The 22,813-nt window shown below is 39.7% G+C and overlaps 1 protein-coding gene across 1 annotated transcript in view; it reads right to left on the bottom strand.

Moving 5' to 3' along the window:
* The window catches only part of CCDC15 (coiled-coil domain containing 15), an 83,240-nt gene that overhangs the window by 20,021 nt on the left and 40,406 nt on the right, over positions 1-22,813 (bottom strand). Inside the window, exons 15-16 of the mRNA XM_073904060.1 lie at positions 20,957-21,000; positions 3,081-3,138 (exon numbers count right to left, since the gene is read on the bottom strand). Coding sequence (XP_073760161.1) covers positions 3,081-3,138; positions 20,957-21,000 — 102 coding nt within the window. The remainder of the gene's footprint in view (positions 1-3,080; positions 3,139-20,956; positions 21,001-22,813) is intronic.

The following is a 22,813-nucleotide window of genomic DNA, read 5'->3' as shown; positions in this document are numbered from 1 at the left end:
TGAAAAAAACTGGACTTCAGATGGTCACGAAGTAGGAAGTCCTGAGTAGGACTCAGACACTGGTCTGACTCACGCCCTCTCCCGCCCCTCAGTCCTTGCTCTCGTGTCGTCCAGCATGAACGGAATTAATTGCTCAGGAGTGACGGGCATACTGGGAGAAAAGACAAGATGAAGACAAATCATGTAACGTTCTGTTTATGCATTCTGAGATGACTTTACTGAACACGGGGCTGGGGAGGGGAGCCACAGGAGGGGAAAGAGGGGGAAGAACAAGATTAGAACTGTGCACTGAGATCACTCCAGTGGCCAGAGGGAGAGTGGGCTAGAGACCACTTAGGAGGCTGTGGCCACGATTCAGGCTTGGGGTATGAAAATCACAGCTTGCCATCAAGCTTTGCCACTTGAGAGTGTGGTCCCGGGAATGGCAGCCTCCTCGTCACCTTTAGCTTGTTAGGAATGCAGACTCTTAAGCCCCACCCAGACCTACTGAATCAGAATCTATATTTTAACATGATGCCCAGCTAACTCTATTGCACACTGAAATTTGACCAGCACTGCCATTAAGGACAGAAGCTCTGCCTGGCGGGGACAGGAGGCAGACACAGACACTCCTCCTAGAGGTGCACAGCTTTGAATGGCAGATGCCTCTGAGAATCTGAGGAGAGCCAAGGACCTTGCCCCAGAAAAAAGTGTTGATGCATACCAACATCAGCCTACAACTTTAAGGGCTTCACAGAACCCTGATGACCATGAACCACTGCTGGGTCTGTAAGAAATCCCCGAATCTTAATTCACTAATAATTTAGTTGGGGAGGAGTGGTATGGAGTTTATAGTTTAAAAAAAAAAAAATCAAGTCTGAAGCCATAGACTGTCATTTTAGAGAACTCTTCAGAGCCTGGACCGGGCTTTGGTCACTGCAGCCAGGGCCAAGACTCTGTTCCCATTTCCCCCTCCCCCCCGCTGCACTGTTCTCCAAATCCCCTGATCATTGGAGCAGACCCCCTGGCACTACAATACAAGGCCCACCCTGGCCTCCTTGAGCTGGACCTGACCTGCCTGCCTGCTTTTCTTTTCTTTGATCCCAGAAAAGTCAAAATTAGCCTCACTTTTGTTCCTTTTCTTCGGTGCCTCTACCCTGTATCTCAGGAAAGGATTACTGTGCTCTGGGGACTCTCGTGGGATGTGGGGAAGGTGATGAGTGAAAAGGAAAATGGTCTTTGACAAACTGGTTCAACTCAGACAATCACATGACTTTCCAGTAATTGCCCACCACTGCTTCAGGAAGGCTACTGTTTCAGCTCCCAAATATTAGCCCAACAGGAGGCCAAGGAAGGCTGGGGAGTGGTCAGAGGTTTGAAAGCATGACCACACGAGCAAAGGACTTCTTTTGGTAGCCTTCTGACATTGTATTGGAAATGGTGATACCCCAGAGGCTCTTGTCCCATGACTGGAGTTCTTTGGGTGTCAGGAGACATGTTAGGGTCACTGCCAGGATACAGAGAAGTGGGAATGACTCCCAAGGTGCGGGCTCCAGAGGCAGTAGCATTTGAGATTGGTTTGATTCCACAATTACCTACTTCCTGGCTGGATAGGCTTTCCTTGCTGACTGTTCTGGGACCAGATGGAAATATTCTTTCACCTCTCACAATGAGCACTGCTAGAAAAACAAACCCATGCGCAGTGAGCCAGGGGAGCAAATGTGATGTGAACTGTCAGAGCTAAAGGTTTCACAGAAAGAACTCAAAGTGTGATCAGGCATTTGCCTTATACAACTTCTCAAAAATTCCAGAGAGAGCTCCCACTGACCTCATTCAGGCTTGCTCAGTCTGACATCCCTGGACATTTGGGAAATGAAACCGGAGGTGGCGGCAGCATGTGAGAACACTTTCCTGATGGGGAGGACGTTTTTCCCTGTGCTCACATGGTCATCCATCTGATATACCCACAGGTGGAGGGCAGTCCAGTGACAGAAAAGAGCCATGAGGTGATCAGAGCCCCAGCCTTTCCCTGCTGACCACTGGTAGCAGCTGTCTCCCCAGCCTGAATTCTGACGGGTTCACCTCCCTCCCATGGAGACTTCTGATATTGGGATTCCTATTTGGACATACATTTTCTCCCATCTAAAAATATGCCCTGATAGCCACACATGGAATATATTATTTGACAAGAGACTTGAGATTTAATTTTGAGAGCCACACTACATTTCCACCTTATGATGACAACTACTACCTAAGATACCTCCCTTGACTTGCACAACTCCCTGTTTATGCCGACTATATGGGCAGCCTTCCACCCACTTTGTCCATACCCTCCCCATGGGTCCCTTCCCCTGGCATCTCACTAGGATTTAGGATTCCTCCCCACTCCTCCACTCCCAGACCTACTGAATCAGCGAGACTTGAGAATCTGTATGATAAGCAGACCGCCTGGGCAAGTCTGCTGCAGGCTGGGGAATCAGAGTCAGCTCACAGCCTCCCAACTCGTATAGGTGAGTCTTTTTTTTTCTTTTAAAGATTTTTATTTATTTATTGAGAGAGAGAGAGAGAATGGTAGAGAGAGAGCATGAGAGGGAAGAAGGTCAGAGGGAGAGGCAGACTCCCTGCTGAGCAGGGAGCCCGATGCGGGACTCGATCCCAGGACTCCAGGATCATGACCTGAGCCGAAGGCAGTCGCTTAACCAACTGAGCCACCCAGGCACCCCGTATAGGTGAGTCTTAATAACCATTACAACTCAGTCCTCTTTATTTCAGTGATTCTCTACCTTGTCTGGATATCAGAATCATGCATGGGGTTTAAAAAAATTAACACATAGTATGGATTCCAAGCAGAAATTAGATGTGTGGGTTTCACCTCCTTCTTTAAGAAGCAAGAAAGTACCTTAAAATCCCCAGCAATGGTTCCACCAGAAGAGTATGTGTTAGCATCCGGTAGTCTCTTGGAGAATAGCCCTAATGAGGGTGAATCACTTGGCACCACACAGAGGACAGGCAGCCTTCTGAACAAAGAGGGTGTGGGGACCCCAGGACTTACCCCGATAATTTCCCTTAAAAGACTAACCTCACTGGGAATAGGGAGGTACTCAGACCCTTTATGTTCCAAGATAGTCACAGAAAAGCTGCGGACTCTAGGGTGGATCTCTGTGGGTAAGAAGGTGGGAAAATGGAGATTTGGCTCCACTGCACTGGCTGGAGGAGCTAGAACTCGGTCTGACTCAGCATTGCAGGGCCAGCTGGTATCCTAGCAGGATGCTGTGTAGGTGAACTGCTAAATCAGGAGACCAAGTCAGGATACCCTTGGCTACAGTTAGCAAAGGGGGAGGTGATGATCCTTTCTGGAAGGGCCACAGCTGGGCCTGAAAGGCCACTAGGAGCAGCTGGTAAGCACCAGCTGATGAAAGGGAAGGACCAGAGTCCAACAGTGACACCGTAAGGCAGTTAGAGATCACAGCAGAAGTAATGATAACTGCTAATATTTCTCTGATGTTATTTGCCCACCAATGATCTCAGTGTCTTGCACTTATTTAGTAACATTTCACAACAGTTTTATGACGGAGTCACAACCACCCCTATTGTACAGAGAAGGAAACTGAGCCACGGAGGTTATAGGGAGAGTAGCTGCCAGGCTGTGAGCCAGAGCCCATACCACTAACCACTAGGCTGGTCTTGCTGTCCCTATGATGACAGCCATCATTTACTGAGCCCTTACTATGTGCTCTTATGTTCTCTGTGCTCTTTTAGTCCTTACCACTATCTTATGAGGTGGGTACTATTTTAATTCCCATTTCACAGATGAGGAAATTGAGGCCCAGGGAAAATATGTAATGGACTACTCATTATCCATTCTCTCTCCTCTGGGAAAAAGGCTGGACTAATCCACCCACAGCAGTTCCTTCACTTCTTAGAACTTCTAAGCCTTTAGGCTTCTCAGAAAACTGAAGCTAGATGAGAATCTTTACTAGATGATACTGAGCTTCCTTCAATAAAACATGTGTAGTCTTTAGTGAGGAACTGGAAAAACAAAGATAATGTGACAATATTTCTACTTCCAAATTTGTAAAAGCAGATCATTTCAATTTCTGTGGTCCTGCTCCAGACTTACTAAATCAGAATACATAAAAGGTGAGGCCAGGAAACTTGAATTAAAACAAAACCAAAAACAAACCACAAGAGATTCTGGTGCACAGCCAGGGTGGAGAATTACTGCCTTTATTTCATAGTAATATTTCACAGCCCCCAATGAGTAGGCAGCAGTATTTCCCAAAACAGTCTGTAGCTTTCAAATCTTTTTGCTTTGAAAGAAGCTGCACGTGGGAGCTGCCCAGAGGAGAGGAGCTAGTTAAGCATGGGGGCCGAGAAGCAAAGCCAACAGGGCTCAACACTCACACATCCACATGCTCTCTGTTCATGCCTTCCCCTGGCCTTTTCTACTTGGAAACTCATCATCTGTTTTTCAAAGACAGGCCCAGATGTCTTCTTCCTGGCAAACACTTCTCCTATCTAGCCTCCCCGCCTCCAGCCTTGTCCTGCCAAAGGACTGTCACCCCGTGAGCCCACCGTACAAACCTCCCTTAGAGCAGTGCTCACCTCATCCCTTCTCTGTGCTCTCCCTGCACTAGGCAAGACGCACTTGCGGGACTGGCAGTAACTTACATGCTCCCCCTGGCCCAGCAGATGTCTGGGACATAGCAGCCTAGCAGAAAGTGCTAGTGGAATGCATATAAGGGAAAGAAGAGAAGAGCAAAGAAATGGGGATAGGGAAGACAAAAAGGGCCAAAGTGGAAACCATGGGTGGAAGGTGGCTAGTGGGATCTGATTTAGTGCTGACCCCTTGAGCACATGTGATCCTTACTCTGAACCATGGGACAGCCAGTCCAGGCACTCACTTGGTCACCCTGGAACTGTGGGCGGAGTACTGAGAATGAGGTGAGAACATTTATGATTTCACCAGGAATCCTTCTCTCATTCCGTCCTTCCTTCCTCCCTCCCTCCCTCCCTCCCTCCCTTTCTTTCAGGATTTACTTATTTATTTAAGTGGGGGGGGGGCAGCGGGAGATGGAGAGAAAGAATCTCAAGCAGACTCCCCGCTGAGCGTGGAGCCCAATGTGAGGCTAGATCTCACTACTCTGAGATCATGACCTGAGCCAAAATCAAGAGTCAGATGCTTAACTGACTGAGCCATCCAGGCACCCCATCATTTCTTATTTCTGTTGATACTTAAAACAACCTTGTGAGAGACCCAGGGTAGATGTTAACAATCTCACTTTATAGCTGAGAAAACTAAGGCTTAAAAAGCTGATAAACATGTCCAAGGTCACAGGGCTGGTAAGCAGAGGATGGGTTAATTCAAATTCATTGCTAGATAAAAGTGGCGCATACTATTAAGGTTGGAAGAGCCCTAGCATATCATCTGATCCAACTCTCTGGCCAATGGTGCATCTTCTCCAAAACCTCTTCCAGGGGGGGTGATGGAGCTGTGCTAGAATACCTCTAGTACAGGGAAGCCCCATGCCACCACTGCAGCTTGGACAGGGCCACCTGGAAGCTCTCCCTTGCACTGAGGTAAACTCTTTGTGGAGCGTACCCACTAACTCAGTGCTCTCCTCCTGAAGACCAATCAAAGGCATGGCTCCCTGTCCACTCTGTCAGTTCCACTCTACTGCCCCCGAGACGCCACGGCTGACCTGCCAGACTGAGTGGAGGTCCCGATTCTCTTCCCTCCGGCACTCTGGCAGACAGCCGCCAGTATTTGCTCAGCTAGGACCCCGACACTGTGGCTGCTGTGGGGGAGTCATCGCTGGCCTGGGGGATCTATTTCCCCCGTGAAGGCATGTATCAAGAGGGCATCATCCTCTGCCACTCTCTGTTCAGGAGAAAATGAGCATCTCAACGTATCTCAACCCTGCTTCCTCGGAGGATCAAAGAGCTTTACTCCTACAACTTCATAATGAAAATATACTCAAGGCCTTAAAAAGTATTTAGTTGAGTTGGACCTAAAAAGGGGGGAAAGCTGCAAAACGAATTGCTTCATGCCTAGAAGTAATAACAGGTAATCTCACTGGCCTTTAGGAGTTACAAAGGCCCTTCCACGGATTGTTTTCAGTTTTTGCAGCCCAGCAATAAGGCAGGTTGGAGGGAAGTCAACGTTCCTTGTGTGAACAAGAATAGGCATCACCCTCACAGCCTGCGAGGGATAGGATCAGGACTCACCCCAGGCCTTCTGGGTCTGAGGCCAATGCCTTTGACCTCAACAGGAGGCCAGAGAAAACCCCGTGCAGACCACTCAGGTGCTGGCAGTGACCGGCACTCACCTAACTTTAGCTCAGGCCTGAGCGCTGGCTGCTCCCACTACAACTGGTACCAGCACCTCTGAGCCTGGTGCTTTCTTTTGTACTAGCTTATCTCGGTAGGAAAAGGCAACTCAGGAGAAGGCCCTCCTTGCCAGGGTGCTCCAGGTTTCCCAACCGTCCAGCTTTCTTCTTAGCCCTGGTTCATCACCTGGGTCTGACCACTACTCATACATATCCTTGGAGGCACCTTATCAGGGCTATTAACATATAGGACCTATTTTTTTTTCTCAGTATCAGACAAACTGGAATCTACCCATCCTTTGTGGCCTGATATCCCACAATTACTCAGCTCGGTCCAGCCCCACGGGGGGCTGCTTGAAAAGCAGTCCCTACTAATCCAGCTCCTTCCTTCACAAAACCCTAGGATTTTAGGGACCTCCTCTGGCAAGTGTGAGGGAGAGCCATCTCATGCTAGAGTTGACTGTGAAGGTCTTTAATCCTATACTTTCTCCCCCAATTTTTTACTCTGGAAAACTTCAAACCTACAGAAAAGTTGAAAGAATAATACAATGAACATGCATACTATTCACCTAGACTCACCAACTGTTCTCATTTCGTCACATTTGCTTTATCTCTTTCTCTCCATATACATATACTGTACATACATATATACAGTCAACCCTTGAACAACATGGGTCTGAACAGGTCCATTTATAGGTGGGTTTTTTTCGATAAATACCCTACAGTACTGTAAATATATTTTCTCTTCCCTGTGATTTCCTTAATAACATTTTCTTTCCTCTAGCTTACTTTATTGTAAGAATACAGTATGTAATATATATAACGTACACAATATGTGCTAATCAACTGTTTACATCATCAGTAAGACTTCCAGTCAACAGTAGGCTATTTGTAGTTAAATTGGGGGGGGGTCAAAAGTTATATGCAAATTATCAACTATGAGGGGGTCAGTATCCCTAACCCCCATGCTTTTCAAGGGTCAACTGTACAGATGGCAACCAAGTAAATGAAAAAATGCCCCACATCATATATCATCAAGAAAATGCAAAATAAAACAATGAGATACCACTGCACAGCTATTAGGATGGCCAAAATCTATAACACTGACAATACCAAATGTTGACAAGCATATAGGGCAACAAGAACTCTCATTCATTGCTAGTAGGAATGCAAAATTGTACAGCCAGTTTACTAAACATACTCTTACCATATTATCCAGCAGTCACGCTACTTGGTGTTTACCCAAATGACTTCAAAACTTATATCCAAATCAAACCTGCACATGGGTGTTTATAGCAGTTTTATTCATAACTGCCAAATCTTGGAAGAAACCATGATGCCCTTCAGTAGATGAATGGATAAATAAACTACAATATATCCAGACAATGGAATATTGTTCAGTGCTAAAAAGAAATCAGCTATCAAGCCATGAAAAGGCACAGAGGAACTTAAATGCATATTACTAACTGAAAGACACCAGTCTGAAAAGACTACATACTACATAATTCCAACCACAGGTATCCTCAGCTTTTCAAAAGTTCGCTTTATATTACTTTGCTTTTATGAAAAAAGTGAAAAGTGAAAACAGTGTTCGGCATTGGCTTTGCAGTGAGCCATTATGGAGGCAGTGGGCATGGCACCACCAAGCTCCTTCCCTGGGAACTACACTCAGGGATCTCAGCATCAGCCACCATAGCTTTGAATGGTTAGCATCTGTGCTTCATCTGGATTTATTTTGTGCATCCATTAGCAAGATGTGTTCTAGGGTGTCAGAGAGGCATAGGAGATACTATCTTTTGGGTCTGGGAACACTCAAAAATTTTTCTATATCAATTAATGGTAATTGCTTCATAGCTTTACACCATTTCAGCTTATGAAAGGTGTCAGAGTCATGCGTTACTTTTGGATAGTGGGGGAAACCTGTAAATGGCATTCTGAAAACAGCTAAACGATGGAGAGAGCGAAAAGATCAGTGGTTTCCAGAAGTTAGTGGGGGGAGGGTCAAAGGGATGAACGGGCAGAGCACACAGGACTTTTAGGGCAGTAAAACTATTCTGTATGGTGTTATAAAGATAAATACATGTCATTATACATTTGCCCAAACCCATAAATGTACACCACCAAGAGTGAACCTAATGTAAACTGTGGACTTAGAGTGATAATGATGTGTTAACGTAGGTTCATCATTTGTAACAAATGTACCACACTGGTGGGGTATGTTCGTAAGTTGAGTGGCTCTGAATATTGGGGGACAGGGAGTATATGAGAAATTGATGTACCTTCCTCTCAATTTCACTATGAATCTAAAACTGCTCTATAAAACAAATTTTTAAAATACGCTGGATGGGATTACCAGCAAATTAGCTGTGAAAAGAACCAAATCTAAAAGCGTAACAATAGAAATTATTTCAAATAAATCACAGGAAAAAAAATAATCCAAAAAGGAGCAAACAATCCAATTAAAAATGGGTAAAGGTGTTGAACAGATATTTCTCCAAAATGATCTATAAATGCCATCAGGCATATTAAATGCTTGAGTGGGCGGGGAGGCGCCTGGGTGGCTCAGTCAGTAAAGCCTCTGACTCTTCATTTTGGCTCAGGTCATGATCTCAGGGGTCCTGAGATCAAGCCCCGCATCAGGCTCCCTGCTCAGCGGGGAGTCTGCTTCCCCTCTCTCTCTCCCTCTGCCCCTGCCCCTTCTCGTTCTCTCTCTCTCTCTCTCTCTCTAATAAATAAATAAATCTTAAAAAAAAAAAAGATGCTTGGGGCACCTGGGTGGCTGTCGGTTAAGTGTCCAACTTTTGATTTCAGCTCAGGTCCTTCATCTCAGGGTCATGAGTTCAAGCCCCACATTGGGCTCCACACCTAGTGGAGCCGACTTAAAAAAAAAAAAAAGATGATTAACATCAGTAATAATTAGGAAACTGCAAACCAAAACCTCAGTGAAATATCACCTCACACCCATTAGGATGACTACTATCAAAAAAACAAAATAAGTGTTGAAAAGGATGTGAGAAATTAGAACCCTTGTGCTCTGTTGGTGGGTTTGTAAAAGGGCACAAGTGCTATGGAAAACAGTATGGAGGTTCCTCAAAAAATTAAAAATAGAACTACCATATGATCTAGGAATCCCACTTTTGGGTATATATCTAAAAGAACTGAAAGCAAGGTCTTGAAGAGATATTTGCACACCCACATTCACTGCAGCATTAATTAATAACAGCCAAGAAGTGGAAGCAACCCAAATGTCCATCTACAGATAAATGGATAAATAAAATGTGGTATGTATATACAATGGAATATAATAATATTAAGCCTTAAAAAGGACAGAAATACGGTAACATGTTATAATATGGATGAACCTTAAGAACATTATGCTAAGTCAAATAAACCAGTCACAGAAAGACAAATATCATATGATTACACTAATATGAGGATCTAAAGTAGTCAAATTCATTGAAAGGGAAATAGAATGGTCATTACCAGAGACTATGGGTAAAGGGCAGTGGTTGTTTAACAGGTACGGAGTTTCATATTTGCAAGATGAAAAAGTTCTGGAGATCTGTTTCAGGAAAATGTGAATGTAACACATATTTATTAACATTACTAAACTGTACACTTAAAAAAGTGTCATAAATAAATGAAAAAATGAATGGGAAAAAATGAAATAAAGTTGGTTTTAGACAAACAAAAGCTGAAAGGATTTCATCCCCATAAACCAACAACTACAAGAAATGTTAAAGGTTGCAAAATAATACTTGAGGTTATATATATGACTTTTCTTATTGTTTAAGTCTCTTTAAATAATAAACCTTTAACAAAAATAATAATGTATTTTGTACATAAAAGTAAAGACAACAATAGCATAAAGGTTGGGATAGGCTAAATGGAAATAAACTATTGCAAGATTCTTATACTATGATTTTTATACTATATGGAAAGTAGTATACTTTCAATTGAAGGTCGACTGTGGAAAAGCTAGAGATGTATACTATAAACCCTAGAACAACCAATAATATAACAGAAAAAAAAGTTATAGCTAACATGCCAACAAAGGAGATCAAACGGGATTATAAAAACATAAAAGTAACTCAAAAGATGGCAGAAAAAGAAAAAAGGAGAACAAAAACCAAATGGCACAAATAGAAAACAAATAGCAGTATGATATACTAATATCAGACCCTATCAATAATCACATTAAAGGTAAATGGTCTAAAACACCCCAATTAAAAGGCAGAAATTGTCAGATCTGACAAAAAGTCACGACTCAATTATATCCTGCTGGCAAGAAATGCATTTTAAATATAAAGGAACAAAGTAGGTTAAAAATAAAAGGATGGAACAAGATACACCATGCTAGCACTAATTAAAAGAAGACTGAGTGACTATATTAATATCAGACAATGTAGATTTCAGAGAAAACAAAATTCTCAGGGATAAAGAAGATCACTTCATAATTAAGGAGTCAATTAATTAAAGAGACATAACAACTCCAGACATTTATACATCTAATAACGGAAATTCAAAATACATGAAGCAAAGGCTGATGGAATTATATGGAGATGTGACAAATTCACAGTTACAGAGATCTCAATAGCCCTGTCTCAATTATTGATAGAATAAGTAGGCATAAAAGTGGCAAGGATAGGGCGCCTGGGTGGCTCAGTTGTTAAGCGTCTGCCTTTGGCTCAGGTCATGATCCCAGGGTCCTGGGATCGAGCCCCGCATCGGGCTCCCTACTCCGCGGGAAGCCTGCCTCTCCTTCTCCCACTCCCCCTGCTTGTGTTCCCTCTCTCGCTGTGTCTCTCTTTGTCAAATAAATAAATAAAATCTAAAAAAAAAAAAAGTGGCAAGGATATACATCTGACCAACATCATCACACAACCTGACCTAATGGACATTTATAGAACACTCCACAACATTTATAAAATAGCAGAATACACATTTATAAAACAACAGAATACACATTCTTCTATTGTGAAGTTATTAAACTTGAAACATTTACCAAGACAAGCCATATTCTGCGCCATAAAACAAGTATCAATAAATTTAAAAGGATTCAAGAGATTCATAGCATACTATTCTCTACCACAATAAAATTAAATTAGAAAGCAATAACAGAAAGATACTCTGAAAATCACCAAATATTTGGAAATTAAATAACACCCTTCTAAATATCCCACGATCAAAGAAGAAACAAAGGAAACATTAGCAGATATTTTGAACTGAATGGAAATGAATTCATTAGGTGCTGTTAGAGTAGTAAATTTATAGTACTAATTGTCTATGAGAAAAGAAAGGCATCAAATCAATGACCTACTCTTCTACATTAAGCAACTCAAAAAAAAAGAGAGAGAGAGAGAGGAAAGTAAGCCTAAAGTAAGCAGAAGAAAATAAATAAAGATTGAAGCAGAAATCAATGACCTAGGGAACAGAAAAGTAAAAAGAAAAAGAAAAGGAGAGACAGAAAAAGGAAAAGAAAAAGCTAGGTATTTGAGAAGTTCAATAAAACTGATACATCATGAGCGTACCCGGATCACACACACAAAGACAACACTATTTTTTTTTTTTTTTTTTTTGAGACAGTGCATGCACACTCCACTGGGAGGGTTGGAGGGAGAGAGAGGATCCCAAGCAGGCTCCACATCCAGGATGGAGCCCAACATGGGACTCCATTTCACAAGCCTGAGATCATGACTGGAGCTGCAATCAAGAGTCTGATGCTCAACTGACTGAGCCACCAGGTGCCTTGAAGATACAAATTATTAAGATAAAAAATAAGAGGGGCAACATAACTACAGATCCTACAGGTATTGAATAATAGAATACTAAGAACAATGTCATGCCAAAACATTTGACAACTTAGATGATATGACGAATTCGTTAAAATACACAAACTACTAAAGCTTACTCAAGAAAAAAATAGATAACCTAAATAGCTCTATATCTATTATCAACATTAAAAATGTTGTTAATAACCTTTCCACAACGAAACGTCTAGAACCAAATGGATTCACTGGCAAATTCTACCAAACATTTAAGATAGAAATAATACCAATTCTGTATAAACTCTTCCCAAAAAATTGGAGAGAATACTTCCCAACCCATTTTATCAGTCTCTGAAACCAAAATCAATCAAAGATATTACAAGGAAAGTACAAGCCAATATCTTTTAGAATGTAGACATAAATTCTAAATAAAACTTTAGGCAAATCTATAAAAGAATTATACATTACCAAGTGGGGTGTACCCCAGGAACACAGAGTTGGTTTAACATTCAAATATCAAACAATGTTATTCCCATATCAACAAAGTAAAAAAGAAACATGATCATCTCACTAGTGAAAATTTTTTTTTACAAAATCTAACATTCATTGCTAATAAAAATTCTCAACAAACTAGGAGGAGAAAAGAACCTTCTCAGTCTGATAAATGGCATCCATAAAAAAACTACAGCTAACATCATGGTTAACGATGAATGACTAAATGCTTTCCTAAGATCCAGGACTGTCCACTCTGAGCACTTCTAGTCAACATTGTACTGAAGGTTCCAGCCAGTATAATCAGGCAAGAGAAATAAAAGCCATTCCAATTTAAAGGAAGAAGTACAACTGTCTTTGAAGATGACATGATCACCATGTAAAAAAAAATCCAATGAATTAATATGTGTGAGCTTAATAAGGCTGCAGGATGTAAGATCCACACCCAAAAATCAATTGTGCATCTCTATACACAAGCAACAACAAAAAATCAGAAACTGAAATAAAATAAATACCATTTATATAGCACCAAAAATATGAAATACTTATGGACAGATATGACAAAAGACATGAAAGACCATACACTGAAAACTATAATTGAGAAAAATTAAAGAAGAGCTAAATAAATGGAGCAATATATCTTGTTCATGGGTTGGAAAACTCAATTATCATTTACTATTTCTCCCCAGTTCTCCCCAAATTATCTATAGATTCAACACAATCCCAATCAAAATCCAAGAAGGCTTGGGGCACCTGGGTGGCTCAGTCAGTAAAGCATCTGACTTTTGATTTTGGCTCAGGTCATGATCTCAGGGTCATGAGATCCAGCCCCGAGTCAGGCACCGTGCTCAGTGGGGAGCCTGCTTGAGATTCTCTCTCTGCTCCTCCCAACTCTCTCTCTAAAATAAATAAATCAATCTTTAAAAAAAAAAAATCCAAGAAGGCTTTTTGTATGAATTGACAAACTTATTTTAAAATTTATATGGAAATACAAAGGGCCTAGGACAGCCAAGACAGGTCTGAGGGAAAAAAAACTGGAGGGCTAACACTAAGATTTCAAGCATTATTATAAAACTACACTAATCAGAATAGCATGGTATTAGTATTTAGACAAACAGATCAATGGAACAGAAGAGAAAGTCCAGAAATAAACCAACACATATATGGGCAACTCACTTTTTAAATACCCTAAGATACAACTTGAATATCATAAAGTTTACCATCACCATAATATAATTTGAGAACATCTTTATTACTCCCAAAAGAAATCTTGTACTCAAAAGAAACTTTGTATTCATTAATACTCACTCTCCATCCCCTCTTTCCCAGACCCAGTAGAGCCTATATAGATTTGCCTATTCCAGACATTTCATATAAATGGTATCATACAACATGTGGCCTTTGGGACTGGCTTCTTTCCTTTGGCATGATGTTTTCAAAGTCCATCCATGTTGTAGTATGTATCAGTGTTTCATTCCTTTTTATTGCTGATACTCCACTGTATAGATACACCACATTTGATTTATCTATTCATCAGTTCTTAGACACTTGGGATACTTCCACTTCCTGGCTATTACGAATAATGCTACTATGAAAATGCGTGTAAGTTTCTGTGTAGATACGTATTTTCAGTTCTCTTGGTTATATATCCAGGAGTGGAACTGCTGAGTTATATGGTTAATCTGTTTAACCTTTTGAAGAACTGCTAAACAAACAACTGTGCCAGTTTACATTCCCCACCAACAATATACAGGAATTCTAATTCTTCCATATTCTCATCAACACTTGTTATAACTTGTTGTTTTTATAATAGTAATGCTTGTGGGTGTGAGATGGTATTTTACTGTGGTTTTGATTTGCATTTCCCAATAACTCTTGATGTTGAGCATCTTTTCAAGTACTTACTAGCCATTTGTATATTTTCCTGGCAGAAATATCTATTTAAATCCTTTGTCCACTTTTTAATTGGGTTGCCTTTTTATCACTGATTTGTAAGAGTTCTTTATATATTCTGAATACAAGTCTCTTATTAGATATATGATTTGTAAATATTTTTTCCCATTCTGGAGTTGTTTTCCACTTTCTTGACTACTTTTAATTTTAATGAAGTCCAGCCTATCAATTTTCTCTTTTGTTTGTTGCACAACTGATTTTTGACATAAGCACAAAGGCAATGCAGTGGAGAAAGATTAGCCTTTTTTTTTTTTTTTAAGATTTATTTATTTATTTAAAAGAGAGAGTGAGTGCGAGAGTGGGGGTAGGGGCAGAAGGAGAGAATATCCAAGCAGATTTCCACTGAGTGCAGAGCCCAATGCGGAGCTCAATCTTACAACCCATGAGATCAGGACCTGAGCAAAAACCAAGAGTCAGATACTTAACCAATCAAGCCACCCAGGCACCCCGAAAGGATAGCTTTTTTGACAAATGGATATCCACATGCAAAAAAATAAACTTCATACCATATATAAAAATTAACCTTTAACTGAATCACAGATCTAAATATAAAATCTTAAACTGATAATCTTTCTAGAAGAAAACAAAAAAAATTTTTGTGACCTTGGGCTGTGCAACGATTTCTTAAATATAACACCAAAACCATAATCTATTAAAGAACAAATTGAAAATACGTATTCATCAAAATTTAAAACTTCTGCTCTTTTAAAAGACAGTGTTAAGATAAAAAGACAAACCAGTGGGTGGGAGAAAATCTTTGCAAAGCATTTATCTGATAAAAGACTTATATCCAGATTATATTAAAGAAATCTTAAAATGCAATAATAAGACAACTCAAAAAAATTGGGTTTGAATAGACGTGTCACCAATAATGATATACTGATAAACTGATACACAAATAAACACTTGAAAAGATGTTCAACATCTTCAGTCATATAGGAAATGCAAACTAAAACCACAATGAGATACCACAACACACCTATTCAAATGGCTAAAATAAAAAAGACTGACCATACCCAATACCAAATACTGGTGAAGCTGTTAAGAACTTGAATCTCTTACACTGCTGGTGGTAAAATAAAATGGTACAACCACTTTGGAAAACAGTTTGACAGTTTCTATAAAAAGTTAAACATACACTTACCATATGATCTAACCATTCCACTCCTAGGTATACTACCAAGAGAAAAGGTATCATATTTCCAAAGATTTATGCATGAATGTTCATTGCAGCTTTTTTTCTAACAGCCCCAAACTGGAAACAACCCAAACGTCCATCAAGCTATAAATGGATAAAGTGTGGTATATCCATAAAATGGAATACTGTTCTACAACAAAAAGGAATGAACTCTTGATACTATAACAAGGATGAATCTAAAAATAATTATGCTGAGTAAAAGGAGATGGGCAAAAGAGCACATGTTGTACTGAGGCAGTATAGGGAAAACAAGAGGAACTTAATTCCTATAAAGCCACTGGTCTACGGCAAGAGTTAAATTTCCATACACTTAAGGACAAATACCTCCTTCTCAGAAAGAACAAATGAGCAAATAACAACTGTTAGAGAGTAATGGTTATTTGAACAAAAACAAAAGAAACAGTTTACATAGAAGTAACAATTCAAAGTTGATTTTTCAGGTACCCTAAACAATGCTGACCACGGTAAAAGACAACCTCCAACTATCTTGTGACCACCACCAAGTGATGACCAGAAGATAATGATCCAGGGACTGAAGGGCACTTTCCCAGTCCTAGCCCCTCATCCCTCAGAAAAGTGCCTTTAAAAACCACGCACAGGGGGCGCCTGGGTGGCTCAGTCGTTAAGCGTCTGCCTTCGGCTCAGGTCATGATCCCAGGGTCCTGGGATCGAGCCCCGCGTCGGGCTCCCTGCTCGGCAGGAAACCTGTTTCTCCCTCTCCCACTCCCCCTGCTTGTGTTCCCTCTCTGCTGTGTCTCTCTCTGTCAAGTAAATAAATAAAATCTTTAAAAATAAAAATAAAAATAAAAACCATGCACAGTACTCCTTCAGGGGCAACATTCCTCTTTCTTATCAGCTACCTTGTATCCAAGCTCTCTCCAATTAACTCTGCCTGTTTTCTTTCTCTCCAATTCAAAGTTCATTTCAATGACATTGAGACTCAAGAACCTGATCCTGGGAGTCTGGTAACAGCATGATTCCAGAAAAATGCAAGCTAATCTATAGTGACAGAAAGCAAACCAGTGGTCACCTAGGCAGATGGAGACAGGGAGGGAGAAAAAAGTGGGGCTACCAAGGGCCCCACTTAGTAAACTTTTGGGGATGATAGATATGTTCACTATCTTGACTATGGTAGTGGTTTCATATATATATATAATGTCAAAACATCCAAGTTTACACTTTAAGTATGTACAGTTTATTGAACAGTAATTGTATTTATTTAAAAAAAAAAACTCACCTATAAGTAGAGAGGAAATAAGTAGCTCATGGAGAAAAATATCAGAAAACCTAAGTAATGTTAAAGTTTGTTAAAATATATGACTGACTCAAGACTAAAACTTATAAATACATGCTGATAATGTCAGTTGTTAAAAATTACTTCAAAACAAAAGAGCTATTGTTTTCTGAACAGTAGTATGAGGCCAAATCACACTCATACCTCTTCAATAAAGCATGGACTGCTGAAAATTCTGGGCTTCAATCCATTTGTGGCAAGCTATTTACTCTAGGGGAATTATGGCCTTCAAGTTAGATTAACACAGGTATATATTAAAAACCTGGAAACCATCCTCCAAGGGCTGAAAGATCACGCACTGGAAAAGTACAAGAGACTCAGTAGTTGTATTGTATATGGAACTCAAGTCCGTCCAGATTCTGACAGTTAATCATGGCCATCTCTAGCAGAGTGACAAGGCTACTTTAGACAAGGATTTTCTCAAGTGTTCTCCCACACTTGTGATTCTTTGCCGAGCTCCAACTGTAAAAGTCTAAATTGAATATTCCTTAAAGGGTATAAAATATAACCATATCTTTTATAGTACAATTCAAACTCAAATGCAATATAAAGTCATAAGAGGGTTAGAGGTAAGAAATCTCAATATTGCAACGTGGGCAGAGAGAGATGTTTTCATGTGAAGATGAAGATTTAAAGGCAGTGTAGCAGGAATATGAGAAAGGTAATGTGTGGAAGGCCAAAACAGGCACACAGTCATTCACAACTGACTTTAAAATATATGTCAACTTGCTCTCTTAAAATATAATGTGTGAAATATGCAAGAGAATGACAGGACAAGATTAAAATAGTACAAAAGCTAAAGATGAGCCTAAGATCACAAAGGTGCTCCTGGCTAGGGATCTACATAGAGATCTTACTCCAAAGACAGCCAGTAAAGAAAAGTGGTATTTTGAGGAAATTTATATTTGCTTAGTTCAATAACTCCTTATGTTGTGAAAAAGGCAAGTGGTAAAAGATTTTTCTGAAGGTAATGAATCAAATTGAGGTTTTCAATGGTGAAATTAAAAGAGCCAAGTGAATGACAATGGAAAAGCTTAGTTACTGGTTAATTCTCTATACCAGTCATTCTCTAAACCAGTAAACTGAGAACTAAGGAAACACGTCAGCACTGTTTTGCAAATGTTGACACCGCAGATCTTGGTAAAAGAACAGTTACTAGACATGATGGACTCAGCCCCTCCCTCTCCTCCCTAGCTACTCCTTACGTCAAACATCTTGTAAGAGTTGTCTGGAATTTCTGTCTCTATTTCCTGATCTCCTCACCTTCTCCAATGTGGCTTTGAGGCCCATCAATCACTTCATCAAAACAACTCTCTCCAAAGTCAATGGTGGCCTACAGGTAATTTAATCCATCTAGCACATACGTTCTCAATGGGAGCAATATTGTACCCAAGGTAGCAAAAACTGATTTGAGAGAGCAAAAAATATTAGATAGTAAAAATAGTCTGTGGCCCTCCAAAAGTCATAGTACATAAGCGGAAATACAATATATCTAGGCATTCTCCACTTCTTGCACTATAACTTTTCCCCAGGTGACTTTAGGTATGCCATCAGCTTCAGCTACCACCCACCAACACCTGTACCTCCTAAAGCTACAGCTCCATCAGAAAGTTCCTCTGAGATTCAAATCTGTTGAACTACCTGCCAATTTGACATCTCCATTTGATTGTCTCAAAGGTATTTTTCTGGGAAAAGAACCCAGAGGTTTGGTCAGATTCTCAGGTTAAGAACTACTGCCATTTAGTAGTTTCAGAAAGGATCATAAAATCAAAAATGACAAGGTTAACTTACAAAATTGGTATAAACAATTATGCTGTAAACAAGCTCTTATTCTTCTCTGATACCTTCAAGGCCTCTTGTGTAAATATAAATTTCAGTTGATACACAATAGAAACTAAACTAGGTCAGAAATCAACATGTCAATGTATTGGTTTTTTCCAGAGCACTGAAGCGAGTGCAGCTATAGTGGTTATGCCAAGAGGTATTCTGAAACTAGTGTCAGACTCTCAGTAAAAGAGAGGAAGAATAGAAAACATTGCAATTTGGTTGGTAAACTTGTTATGCTGTGTGTTGGCACAACTAAACAAGTATAGGTCAACATTTACACCCTGGAAAGAATCCTGAAGATAAATCAATATCACAGGCAAACTGTGTTAAAAAATAGTCATAGAATTGCAACAACTCAAAAACTCTTGTCACTCAGTCATCCTCCATATAAGGCCACATCACTAATCCTTTACAAAGCTAAAACTAAAATACAGACCTAAAACTAAAAATGAGGCCTATCTTTTTGGCTCTATGGTTTCTGTCTTCCCGAGCCAGAAATTTGCCAACACCAATACCTTTTTTTTTTAATTTAATTTTTTTTTTAAGGATTTTATTTATTTGGCAGAGAGAGACATAGCAAGAGAGGGAACACAAGCAGGGGGACTGGTTGAGGGAGAAGCAGGCTTCCCATGGAGCAGGGAGCCCGATGCGGGGCTCGATCCCAGTACCCTGGGATCATGACCTGAGCCGAAGGCAGATGCTTAACAACTGAGCCACCCAGGCGCCCCCAACACCAATACTTTCAAATATAAAAGGAATTCTGCTTGTAAGATTAAAAAACAGGTTTATTTCAGGGGTTAAAGAGGTGCCCTGTTAGACCTCAAAGGCATGAAAGAAATATTCCTCTCTGGCACAACAGGATTAAGGTCTAATCTACCGAGTCTAAATCATTGCTTGCTGATCCTGTTTTTCTGTTCAAACTTTCTGTCTGCTCACTTCCTGATTCTGCTAAGTATTCTTCCTTAGTGATTTTTGAAATCATTATTAAAAATAACATAATACTTCCTATTGGGTTCTCTAGTTGGATTTCCTTTAAAAGCACCTTAAACCCAACTAAACTTATCCTCTCATCTACCTCCTCCCAGGCAAATCTTGTTTTAGATTTTATCTGGTGGCCTAAGCCATAAACCTGGGACTTAACCCTGAATTCTCTACTGACAAAATCTTATCGACTCTCTGTCTTATGCTCTTAAAATTGCCTCCTTGGCCCTGGCTTATGTGAAAGGTGGTGTTACAGGCTTCAAAGAGGTTAGGTGATGGAATCCAATAAATCTGGGATTGAATTCCAGTTCTGCCATTGCTAAGTGTGATCTTAATCTTAGGCAAATTACTTAACCTCTTTAGGGCTCACTTTCTATAGAATAATAAAATTTACCTCATAAAGTTATTGAAGTGAGTAAAAATGAGCTAATGCCTCTAAAACACTCAACACTGGGCTGGTACATTATAAACACTCAATGAATGGCAGCTACCACTATCCTGCAGAATTGTGTATCAATTCAATGAGACAGTATTTGACACACAGTAAGGACTTTATATAATAATTTTTTTTAAAAAACCAATTTCACCTCTCATCTTCTAAGTACATGACTTCAATAATGTCCTAACATCTAGTCTTAGTCACCTCATCTATTCCCCACAGCGCCCTAAGTGGCTCCTGTTTTCAGGATAAAATCCAAATCCCTTCTCATGACATACAAAGCTGTTTATGATCTTGTCTTTATTTCTTAAGACTCGCCTCTTGCCATTCTTTTACCTCTAATCATATCCAACTCAGAAGTGTCATATTCTCTTAAGTCACTGCTTCTACAATGTTATTCCTTTTACCTAAGTTTCCCATCTACTCTTTTCTCCAACCCAGTTACAGTTTTGTCTCATAGTACTGCTTCTAATCCTTCAAAACTCAGCCCAGGAAGCCTTCTGCTACAACCATACCCCCAATTCTGAGTTGAAAACACAGTCTCTGTACCCCCATCTAGCCTTGCAATTTTTTCTTTTAATGGTATTAAAAGAAATATTTAATTTTACTTGAGATTTTTATACTTACGTTGATAAGAGAAATTAGTCTGTAACACTGCGTTCTTGTAATGTCTTTATCAGGTTGGCAGACTAGTACTAGTCTCGATAATTACTTGGGGACTATTCCCTGTTTTCCATTCTCTAGAATAATGTAAAACTTGATGTTATTTTTTCCTTAAATAGTTGCAACTAAATTTATTGAGCATCCACTGTGCCAGATTACAAACATTTACAGGTTACCTCATCTAATCCTCACAGCAACTTTATGAAGTATATGCCACTATTATCCCTGTTTTACAGAGAAGAAACTGAGGCTTACTGAGGTAACTTTCCCAAAGTCACACAACTGGTAGGTAGCAGAGATGAGATTTGAACACATATCTCTGCATGTTCTTAACCACATGATATGCTGTCTTGTAATACTGAAAATATGGTATTATAATTATCTACTCATTTATCTGCTTCCCCATTCAAGAGTGAAATCTATCTAGTAAGATCTTTGAAGAGTAGGATGATGTCTTTCATTTTTTGCACCCCCTAAGTCTAGCTATCATGTATAACAATTAATAGATACTCAATAAATTGCTGCTAAATGAATGAAAACATGAATTTTGATTCTTATAACAACTGAGGTAAAGCAGTTATTATTAATTCCTGTTTAGAAAGCAGATGTATGTTCATTTTAGAATGCTGCTAAAGTAGTTTTGTGTTTAAGTTAAATCATAACCATGCAAAACAGGCATATGTGATTTAGTTTCTTCAACAAGGAAAAAGCAAAAAAAATAATTTTTAATTATTTGCAAATGACTGACAACAGATTTAACTTTCTGATACCATCTGTGAGGCAGAGAACTTCATACTTTTTCTGGGGTCAAGAGTATAAGTCAAAGAAGAAAAAGATTATCCAGTGAGAAAATGGCAATAAAACAAAAGCCTTAAGCAGAAAAGCTTTCAAAGAAGGTCAGCATATAGCTAAAGAAGAATTCCCCACTGTCTATGCCATGTGGTAGGCATGTCATAGGAGGATTTAGGTTAGACATAAAACACCCACAGCAGGGATGTCTTGGCTTCAGTTATATGAACTGAACTAAATTTCTGTTCTTTTGCTTGATGAGTTGGTAAAATGCTTATATATGGGCACTACAGAACTGAAAGAATTTTTGATGCAGATCAGATAATTATGGCTAAACAACTAGGTTACAGTAAGACAAATCTGGCCAAAATATAAGAATGAACTTCCTGAGAGCCAATGTCCTTAGATTCTGAAATTGTTATCCAGGGAGATTATGTAATTATAGTCCTAATGAACATTAAGAATAGAAAAGATGTTTGAAATATCTAAATAGAATCTTGCCTAAAGTTACCCTAAACAACTTCATGAAGATTTTTCCAAGCCTCTTCTACCCCAATCCAAAACACATACACTTTTTCATTGCAGCTCTTTTTGTCATTTTTAAGACAACAGTATTATATCTCAAGGGGAGAAAAAGCACGTGAGAATAAAAACATACTAAAGAAACTATTAAACACCTCAAAGGAAACCATTCTCACTAGTGGACTGCCACATAAAATTTTCAGGAGTCCTTGTACTCTCTACTACAAAATAAACAGGATATTCACCAGCAAGGGGCCCCTACAGATATTGCTTAGGCTCTCAAAGTCAAACACACTAATGATAAAAAATTTGAAAAATTAAGAAACACACATAGAACAGAAAAAAATTATTTCTAGTATCCAAAGATAATTTTTAAACATCTTGGAATATCTTATTTTAGTTATTTTTTTTCATCATCATTGGTGTTGCAAAAAGCTTTGTTTCCATTGGGTCCATGGCTTGGGAAAAGTTCAGGGGTGTTTAAGAAGCTGTCCTGGGGCAGGAAGCAGAGGCTTAGGCAGAAGTTCCAAGGGCAAGGGAATGCAAGAGTGCCCCTCAAAGGTCACTGGGCTACTATTT

The sequence above is a fragment of the Callorhinus ursinus genome, unplaced genomic scaffold (assembly GCF_003265705.2).
Source record: "Callorhinus ursinus isolate GAN/ISIS: 27379988/994484 unplaced genomic scaffold, GSC_fseal_2.0 scaffold19, whole genome shotgun sequence".
NCBI classification, from domain to species: Eukaryota; Metazoa; Chordata; class Mammalia; order Carnivora; family Otariidae; genus Callorhinus; species Callorhinus ursinus.
This window is presented reverse-complemented; position numbering and strand designations above follow the sequence as displayed.